Source organism: Anneissia japonica, unplaced genomic scaffold (genome assembly GCF_011630105.1).
Source record: "Anneissia japonica isolate Jap-2015-1 unplaced genomic scaffold, ASM1163010v1 scaffold284860_len1800451_cov186, whole genome shotgun sequence".
Classification (NCBI taxonomy): Eukaryota; Metazoa; Echinodermata; class Crinoidea; order Comatulida; family Comatulidae; genus Anneissia; species Anneissia japonica.
The window spans coordinates 1,535,653-1,546,302 of record NW_022706010.1 but is presented as its reverse complement, the minus strand read 5'-3'; the positions used below and the strand labels follow the sequence as shown (position 1 = coordinate 1,546,302).

Below are 10,650 nucleotides of genomic sequence, written 5' to 3'. Positions count from 1 at the left end.
TATATATATATATATATATATAGCTGTAGGACAGCCCCATTCTTTCGTTAGTGTACTGTTAGACCTCTATATATGCTTACATATATAGGCCTACTTCTTATGAAATAAAATACTACATAACAGTGTAACATTAGTATAACCTACAGTTATTCTATATAATTATTTAGGTCTACATAGAGGCAAACACTCCCACGTCCCTATGAGGGCGTTTATTTTCCTGTCGAATAAGCACCACCATATGAAGCGAGTAAAAATAATGCGAGTAGCACAATCTTTCATATGCACTATTCTATCCCACATATTTTACTCTAGTAAAATTAAAATATTGCTGATATGATATAAACTTTCAGTTAATCCACTTACAAGGTTCGTTGCAGATAGGAGCCCGATAATTTTTCTGGTATTTCCCCAATCACTATTGTGACATTTTTTTTTTTATAAATTTGCGCAAACTCGTTACTATTAGTACTATAGTAACGTTCAATAATAGGATCACAATGTACCATTAATTTAATGAACATAGGAGGTTAAAGCCCAATAAACATAAATACATTACAATATCTATTATAATGCCCAAACGTATAAAGCTTTTTATCACTTTCACGTCATACAGTTAGCAGAAGCAGTGGCGGATCTAGGATTTAGCAATGGGGGTGGGATGGATAATGCGACTTGCGAAGCACCAAGGGTGGGGCGGGAGCGTGATTTTGAGAAGGGCGCAGATCTGTTTCGAAAGGTGAGGAGGACATTTTGTGAGGCCACACCCAGCTCAGGCCCACGATGGTTGGGCCTGAGGTGCGAAAATTTTAGGAAATAATAGCTCTAGACAGTGGTGGTGCCAGGACATGCCCGACGGAGGGGCTAAAGGCCCCGACGGGGGGGGGCGTGGCTAGTGGAGAGAATCGAGTATCACTTGGCTGGGGGCCAGGGGGCCGCATAGGGCCGCCGGTGGGGCTTCAGGGGGCTTCGCCCCCTGGAAGCCACGGATATTTGATGAATTATGACGAATTTTTATTACTTATTTGTGATTTATTGTATATTGTATTTATTTAGGCATTGAGTTAGTATAATATGAATTCATGTAGGCTATGCTTTCTAATGTTGAAATCAGCTTCCAAAATCAAAACATTTTGAATAAAGCAAGAAACAAAGAGTATGCAATGTAACCATCTAATTTATTTTCAAACCCTCATTCTTGAAAGTGAATTTCTATATTTTGGAAATTTTGCATGAAACCTGTCAACCACGCTGTCATGGTCGAGGTTGCTTCACCTATCACGATGTATTCCAACCATCTCGAGGCTACCTAAATGAGCATTTGTCATAACAGAACAAATTATTTTTAGTTAGTCTCATTGAATTATTATTATTATTATTTTTTTTTTATTTTTTTTTTTATTTATTTTTTTCTTTTTATATTTTTGATTGTAAATTCAATCTACCCCCCAGCCCCCTCTGGCGCCACCACTGGCGATGAAGCGCCAACAAATTTCTCATGATGATTTACCGGCGATTTTCGGCAATCATAGATATCTAATTAATATGTGTGATGTACTATAGAAAATAAATATTAAAAACATTGTTTTTGATGTACTTAATTTAGGCCTGTAGCGACTGTTAATGTAAATTCCACGCATAATGTGACCTTAACATTCACCCTTGCATAATCTGAACGGGCATCCCGAACAACCTAGGCGTTCAAATAAAAATGTTTTTGATATATTTCTTTCTCATTAAAGTAAAAATTTAAAAAAATACTCAAATAATACGCTGTGTAGAAATTACAGAAAAATTCAAAAATCCAAAATGTTTCCAAATAATTTCAAAATAAAATTCGATATTTTTTAAAGAAATTTCTCCAAAAATCACAAACAAAAAAAAATTAATTAAGAAAAAATAAAAATTTAAGCCCAAAATTAAATTAAAAAATCCAAAAGGAACCATGATTAAGCAATTTCACTATGATTAACCAAGTTCACTGGGATAAAACCAAATGTACATTTAGTGCTTTAAATAAGGCGAGACTTTTTTTATACCTTGTTTAGCGAACCCTCCGATTCCGAAATTGTGGATTTCAAAATAGAAATAAAAATAAAATTTTATTATAAGTGTGTTAGTGTACGAGCCGCCATGAAAAAATGAAAAAAATAAAAAAAATAAAAATAAAATTTTTTCACGGAACTCCATCTCCCGCGGGGGGTTCGGACGTCAACGTCAACCCTTTTTACATTATGCGTTAACCTTTTTTTTTACATTATGCGTCGTTTTTACATTATCAGTTGTCACAAGGCCTACCTCTTCAAAGCCATTAGTCCACACAAGGTGGGAACATTTGGGGAAATAGTACCCCTAGATTACCGAAAATGACACTCTTTTATAACATTCATCATTATCGATCAAATTAATCGCTGTGATGTTCCATTGAAAATAAAACTCAATTGTCATTGATATATTTTTAATTTACTTTACCATGTGCCGAAAACTAATCTTCTTATTATTATTACACTTTTTCTTATACTTTCTCGCAAAAAAGTCGTGTAATTCAGATGTTTGTGGGCAGAGATAGAGTACCGGTTGTACAGCACATTTTCGTTAAAACCTGGGTCCTTTATGCAGTTCATTTCAGCAATTTTCAGGCATCTTCTTGAGAAGAAATTATCACATTGCGGACGGAAAGTAAGGGACCAGCCTCCACCCCTTAACAATTTTTGGGACGTTGCCACCGTCCCTTATTGATCATGGGTTTAGGGGAGGCTTCCCCTTCCATTTGAGATTTTAGGGAATTAGTAGACGGCTAGGCGCTCTTGGATGATATCTGAAAAGAAGTCATGCTTAAAATAGAAAGTGTGTGTTTTACAAGAGTAGCCTATACTAAACATGTATACATGAGAAGCACACACACAAGACGAATGACTATATCTTTTTTCGAGGTCACCGAAGGGGGGTGGCTAGCCACTCTATTCACCCCCGCCCTAGATCTGCCACTGAGAAGAGTGCAAGATAGTTAGCTGCCATTAAACCAATAATAAGCATTAATTTAGTCGGATCGGTATAGCTCTATAATGGCGTCATTAAGTTACAAAAGCCAATGAACTACCGCTATGGACAACTTATTAACTACATAAAATGTCTCAATCAATACGAATATAACACTTTCTTGTAAAATGTGCAGTGTTTAAATATCCTCGCAAAAACACAATCGTTGCTATGGTACATGTAATTCTTCATCCGGTTAGATTTCTGTACGTACCCATAATACTTGTGTTATGTTGACATTGAATTTATATTGCGTTTGAAAAGGAATTGTAATTTAGACTCAATTTGGGCATAAATTAACTTGTTTTATTGTGGTTTTAATCGAATAATATTAATTATTACCCGTGTTGTTAAGCGCCCTAAATGTCAAATTAACAAATCGATTTTTGTTATTTTTTTTCAGTTGGTCCATTACAATAGACCCATAAAAATACATGACTATATAGGCCTATTGTGACCGATGATGGAGGAAGCATGCGCGCCTATACAGAGTGCCTGTGGTGATAATGGCGCTTCACGTCAACTTCCAATGCTTTCTGTTGACTTCATGTCTCGAGATGACTTCAAAGCTAGCAAGAATCTGCGTCTAACACGCAGTGGACAATATACTATAGAAAAAGAAAAATTGGATCAGGACGTTTGGCAAAGAAAGCCTCCGGATTTTAGGCCGCAAACATATAGACCCTCGCCACCAAAGAGGAACACTCGAGAGAGTATGCAGCCCTGGAAGTATGGTACCTTTCCCGGGACCTCAAAGCCTAAACCACTTGTCAGCTACGAGTTGAAATTCCCAAAATTGTTACAACCGGCGCGTCCAAAAAGTCGCCAATTCATTAATAAATTCAAAATAATTGATTCAGACGAAGCCAAGCAACTGTTCGTAAAAGAGGGGATGTACCCAAGAGAGGCTTATCAGATGCCAAAGAAGCATGACTTTAGAGGCGTGAGTATATTTACACTTTATCAATCACAATTAAAATATAATTTACGTTACCAAGTAAATTTTATATCAAAAGTTCCGATAAAAGAAAGTTTAAGATTGAGTGTTGTTATTCCTCTATAAATAGCATGATTTATTTATTTTTCTCTTCATGTAGTATCCACCAATTGGCTCTTTAGGACTTTCAGAATTCCGAACAGATATGGAAAGTGATCCATATGGTTTAAAATTTAAAACAGCCAATAAAGACGTCAGTAAGTAGTTCTTTAAAATAATTCAAAGCGTGCTCCACTCGGGAATATTTAAATAGTCATATTTAGCCTATTTGATGAAGTTACGACAATATAAAATAATATTTGGTGGTTTTGTTTAGCATTCTTTACTATTATAACAGAATCACCCTATAGTAATGTATATTGTAGTAAAATCTCATACGGTATTAAAATCGTTTATTTTTATTTATAGTTTACGGTTTGGTGCAGCCGATATCTGATCGATACATGGGTCGACAGATGGGTCGTGGTCCACTAACTCAAGGTCCGAAATGGGATTCGAAGCTTATCTTACCGAAAGCGAAATGGCCGATTAGAAGTGCAGAATTTTCGGTAAGTTTTGATATACAGTCAATTTATATTGTAAACTGTGAATGAATTCTTACTGTAAATCATGCTTATGATAGTCGAATATATTAATAATTGTAAGCCATATAAAATATTGGGGCAGAGGGAATTTGGAAAATAATTTTTTATTTCATTTTTTTATATTAATTTTCCATACCGATTAATCTGACCAACGTCAGGTCTGTCATTTAAAGGTTAACAACAACTACGCGATCTTTCAATATGATGCGGGCCTATATTGCATTAATAAGAAAATCAATTAATGTATGTTTAGTCACTTGATATCTGACCCATATGAAATCAACCATTCACATTGCGTTCCATCCGCCTTTTGATCCCCAGCCACCTTCACATAGGCCTACTATCCACCCCAACCCCATACACTTCCCTTCATCCTCTTTTCCTGACCTTATCACCCTAGACATATCCTCACCCTATTCCCTTACCAAGGCAATCATCTACCTTCCTATCCATCTCCCCAATCCCTAGGCCTATAGTTCACTCATTCCCATCCATGCATCCACCCACTGAAAAAAATACAACTGTAAGTTTAAATAATGTGCTAATTTATTATTTTATGATTTTATTCGTTTTTCAGCGTTTTCGACAACAGAATCGATCCCCATCCGTGGCTTTAATGGATCGTATAGAGGAAACATTGAATAATCGATGGACAGATGAAACTCGGGAGAGAAATGCGAGAAGGAAGGAAAGGCAGCAAATTGAAAAAGAACGGAGGTTTCGCGAAGAAATAGCTAAAGAAATGTCAGCGATGAGGTGACACAACATCAAAAGTAGGCTCACTGAAGATGTACTTATATGTAAATATACATAAAATAATCCAAAGGTGCTAAAATGTCAGTGGTATATTAGGCCTATATATGTGAGTCATACATCGCAGACTACAAGAAGTACGTGAAGGCGAGCGCACACTGCGCCGACGGACGGTCAGCCGACGCGATTAATGACGATCAGTTCCGAAGCACTGGGCCCCAGTCTGTAGGGGCCAAAGAGGGCAATCCTATTAATAAGCAGCATTCCTTTAACAAAGCCTTGACATTATGGTCAGAAGCACCAAAAGCTGGCAAATTAAAACAATGTAGTATCACGGTTTTAACTCTGAAATAATGAAAAAAGGGTCTAGAATTTACAGAGAATTCGAATTAAATTATATTAATAACAGGTTACGGTATTGTTTGATATTCCAATGTGAAGGGCCCTAATAATCCATTACTAAATGCATGGGCCCCCAACACTTTCTCGCCCCCATGAGTCGTTGTTACGCTACTGGTTCATAGTGAGTGGAGATGGATGATTTGTCGATGGTCCTTCAATCTAAGAATGTAAGATCACCACGGACAAAAACAAAACATTTCTGATGCCACCATATCTTATCCTTTTTCTCTTTTACAATATTGTTTTGTAGGTGAAGATTCATCATATTTTTTGCCATTCTCTACTCAAACTTATGCATCTTATAAAATACTGATGAATATATAAATTATAGCTTATGGTGTTACTGTGATGTTAGGCCAACCGATAGTGAAGACAAACATAATAAATATATATGTTGTGAGATCCCGTATGCTCTCCAAAGAACCAATAAATATTTTTTCAGATACCTGGGTAATTAAAACGTAGATGACGCTCACACATAATATTAGCGTAGACATACAGTAGGCCTGTAGGCCTATGTAGGACTATATCAAGAATATTTATTTGATTGCCCTTGTTTATTTTAAAGTAGGCCTATATTTCTCCCAACTGACTCATTAAAACGTAGATGACGCTCACGCATAACATTAGCATAGACATACAGTATTTATATAAAGAATATTTATTTCATCACCATGGTTTATTTAAAAACAGGCATATATTTCTCCCATTAAATTTGCCACGCAACGAACCATTGGACATTTTCTACCAGAAAATAATTTAAAAAAAAAAGTGCACTAAATTTACTCCATAAATCATTATTAGGCATGTATTTCCTGTTTGGTTGAGTAAAGCCAAATTATACCTCTATGGCCAAGCATGGAGGAAGCAAATTCCATGGGCCAAGTTAAACTCAATCATGACTCAACTAACATAATGACCACACAAATGTTCTGAATTCAAGGACGTGGTTGGCCAAAACCTACGTGGTTGACGCACAGGACGCTGGACGGTCCTGACGTCACCGAGCAAATCGAAAGCTCTCTATTCATTGTTAGTTTCATTTATTTATTTATTTATTCAGGTATAAAAATATAAAACAATTACAAACAATAGCCGAAGCTGAAGTGGTTTGCTTCACAAAATTTGTTCACAATATTAAAACCTTAAAACTTATTCACCATATCAAAACCTCAAGTAGACATAACACAGTAAAATGTTGATAAGATAAGATAAAAAAAAAACATAAGAAATTCAGTTCATTAAAAACAAAATTAAGTCAAATTATTATCATAATTATAGAAATAAAAAGGTCACATTATTAAGTTATCATTATTATCATTTTAGTTACTAGTGTTTAAATTATGTTTATATGTTATTATACAGTAATATATTGCACTTTTCCGTTATTGGTACTTTAATACATTATTAATTTTATTAATTTATATACAGGTAAATATTGCAATTATCATTAATTTATTATTATCATTATTTTACAAATACTGTAATTAGGCCTATAGGTTTTTGCAGTAGGAATGAAGAAAAAGAATTAAAATTGTAAAATTATAAAATTAAAATGCACACACACAACACACACACAAAAATAACAATCATTCAAATGGGGTACATTATGAGGAATTGACTAATTAGTTCGGTCAACTATAAAAACTTGTATTCAAGAGGCGAATTACGAAGGTATTGTAGATTTTTTAATCTCTCTGTGCGCCATTTTGGCTCAATAAGTAATGAAGTACTGCTTTTCCTGAAGGAAAAAGTAGTGTAAGTAACATTGGGAGGTAGTAGACGCCTAGGATGCCTATCAGATTTCAGAAGTTTTTCACCAAATTTCAGCAATAGTATGTCACTTCTTGATTCGAGAGAATAAGAGTTAGTAGAGATCTACTATACGAGTGGTAGCATTGTCCTAAAATAATTCGACAAGCCCTATTTTGGACACGTTTAATTTTCAGACATTGATATTTGGTGATAGAGCCGATGCCAAACCTCAGAGCAATATTCTAACAAAGATCTAATAAAGCAACAATATATATTTTCATATTGACCAAACTATCATTAAAGGAAATAGAATCATCGCCTACATTAAATCAATTATATATCGTTTTGATAATTTTGATAATTTTAATAGAGTTTATTATGGCGAAATACTTTAGAAAACCATTGCTCTTCCAAGTATTAACTATATGCTTGTTCTGTGTGGATTAGCAAAAGCCAAAAGGACATTGACAAAATTGAGTCTTTCCAACTTCAAATGGCGCGATATATCCTTAAAGCTTCCAAAAACACACCAAAAGTAGCTCTATATGGGGACCTAATTTGGGTGCCAATAAAAGTAAGTCAAGACATACTTAGAGCTAAATACATTAATCATGTAATGAATTTAGATAAGCATAGATGGCCAAACTTCATGCTTATACATCCCTTAGTCTAAATAGTATTGCTGAGCCACGCTATAAACTGCTCTCTAGTTTCATTAAGACTTGTACTGATATAAGGTTGGAAATTGGTTCAATCTTTGAAAATTCATGCCTTGGAATTGCATCCGATATGTGTTGGATTAACGATTTCAAAGAGTTAATTCTTATATTCATATGTTTCTTTTTGGAATAGAGAAATGTTAAGAAAATCGTCACTTTCTGAATATTCTTCAATTAAGAGCAGTCTGAATATGGAAAAAATATTTACTTGACCATACAGATTTTATGGGTGCAAGCCTAAAATTCAAAATGAGGTCAAATACTCTTCCATTAGAACACAGGACCTGTAAATGGGTAAATAGTGATGGCATTGCCAATTGTGTAATAATGGTGTTGAAGATATAAAACATTTTTTATTCACATGTAATCAACTAAACACCATTAGAGTTGAAGAATATAATGTTTTAGAAAATAAGCTAGTTAATACTGATTGCCTACATGTATGGGAGTATTTTATCACCAGTGACCTTTGTACTAAATTGTATATTGTTCTCGGGAGAGAGGTGCATTGTGACTATATTTATGATGTTCATGATATTTTTAATAAATTTTGCAAATCGTATCGTTAAGAGAGCATGGAAGCTTAGGAATGAGTAATTAAGTTCTTAAGGTGCTGGTTGTTTAGAGACTGTCTATTGTACTTCAGTTCACAAGAGTTCAAAATATTCTGAAGCGGGATGAGAGGAAGGGTTTGCTCTGTTGCGGACGATGGTTTCAGGGTGACATTACTCTGAGGGAAAAGAAGATCTTTTGTAAGAGTATGTTTTGTGTTCTTGTGACGGTCATAAAGACAATGGATGGCTCCTACTGTAAGGCACTGGGTTTCATTGTTGTTAGCTGTTTTGACTTTTTAAAACTTTTTTACACTTTGTACAGCTGTAGTGACGGGTCTCTCTTTTGTAGTAGCTGTGTGGTAGTGCGTTCTTTGTTGTAACTTCTCTGTTGCGATCAGGTTTTTGGCTGATGGGTGTCACTGGTGGGCGTTCCGTTTTCTTTACGAATGTTGCAGGAGAGAGACGTGTCATCTAGAGACTGATGTTCTTCTTGTCATAGAGAAAATAGATCTTGTTGTTTAATGCTTTTCTTTTTGATTGTAATTTTTATGTTTTTTCTTGTTGTTAGGATGCACCACCCCTGTGGTTGAGTGCCACTGATTCAAAAGTGAATATCCAAATAAATTATTATTATTAATTATTATTATTATACTTTAACATTGTCCTTGACTGGAGCATTGGCTCTTTTTAGAATACATAAGGAAAATAACCTTTTTAAAGGGTCTTGAAACCATCCCTAAAACATGGGACTCCCAAGAAAGGTTGTCCTGAATGGTAACCCCAAGAGGTTTTAGGCTATATGGGAGACTTTCTCTATACACCCAAACAGCATCACTGTCTAAGTATGTGTATCCAAAACAAGCAAATCAAATTTAGTTTAGGCCGATTATCATTTTAATATTTTATGATAATGTCATTAGACCTAAAAATAAATGAGATAAAAATAAACTTCGGGCGAAGTAAAAATAAAATTTAATTTATTGTATGCAAAACAGGCGAACTTAGGTATATTATAATTTATTTTTACATTTGCACTATAGGCAATAGTAAACTTTGGATCACAAAATGAGCAAAACAATCTACAAAGTTTTTCATTAAAATGCAGTATTCAATTGGAAATCCACTCATAACAATGACAACAACAGTTAACTAAATATTGTGCACATTTTTGAGCTATTACAATATAAAATGGCTGCCATTTTCCATTATTTTAGCTTTTTTAATAGGCAATAATAAAATTTGGATCACAAAGTGAACGTGTCCAAAAAAGATAATAACCGATCTGTGACTGTAAAACGAAAACGTGTGATAGAACTAGTTATATGCAATTGCCATTATGCTGTTAATGGTTATTACCAGTGGCGTAGAAAAGTATTTTTCATTGGAGGGGATGATTAGCGTGTTAGCCAGTGTCGTAACAGGCGGGGGGAGGGGGCAGGGAAAAACTGCCCCTCCCCTGACGGTTTTTACCGGGCTGACCAAGCCGTCGTACCGGGCTGGGTAATAAGAGAAAAGAAAGAGGGGAGAGGGAGGGAAAGAGAAAGCAGAGGAAAAGAAAAGGAAAGATAAAGAAAAAGAGAAGAGAAAAATAAAGACAAGAATAAAAAGGAAGATATCATAATGACCAGACTCACAACACCCTGCAACCCCTTCTCCACTTCAGAAACTTTTTTGATCTATGCTGCCCGATGGCGTAACCACTGGGGGACAAGAGGAAAACTCTTCCCCACCCCTTTATAAATGCCTTTTTCATCCCCTGAAAGTGCCTAAAAACCTCAAGTTTATTGTTAAAATGGGCCAATTTCCTCTAAAAATTGCACATTTTAGGGAGTTTTGATCAATTCCAACGA

General features: G+C 35.1%; 1 protein-coding gene across 2 annotated transcripts in view; it reads left to right on the top strand.

The window, feature by feature from the left end:
- LOC117106011 overlaps positions 1-7,761 on the top strand; it is a 12,697-nt gene extending 4,936 nt beyond the window's left edge. Inside the window, exons 1-5 of one of the 2 annotated variants that reach the window (XM_033247327.1) lie at positions 2,532-2,676; positions 3,440-3,979; positions 4,134-4,230; positions 4,442-4,581; positions 5,195-7,761. In XM_033247327.1, coding sequence (XP_033103218.1) covers positions 3,497-3,979; positions 4,134-4,230; positions 4,442-4,581; positions 5,195-5,377 — 903 coding nt within the window. In that variant the 5' untranslated portion in view covers positions 2,532-2,676; positions 3,440-3,496 and the 3' untranslated portion in view covers positions 5,378-7,761. Of the gene's footprint in view, positions 1-2,531; positions 2,677-3,439; positions 3,980-4,133; positions 4,231-4,441; positions 4,582-5,194 lie in introns of those variants that run through there. The other variant, XM_033247326.1, reaches the window with a different exon arrangement.
- Positions 7,762-10,650: the final 2,889 nt, after the last annotated feature.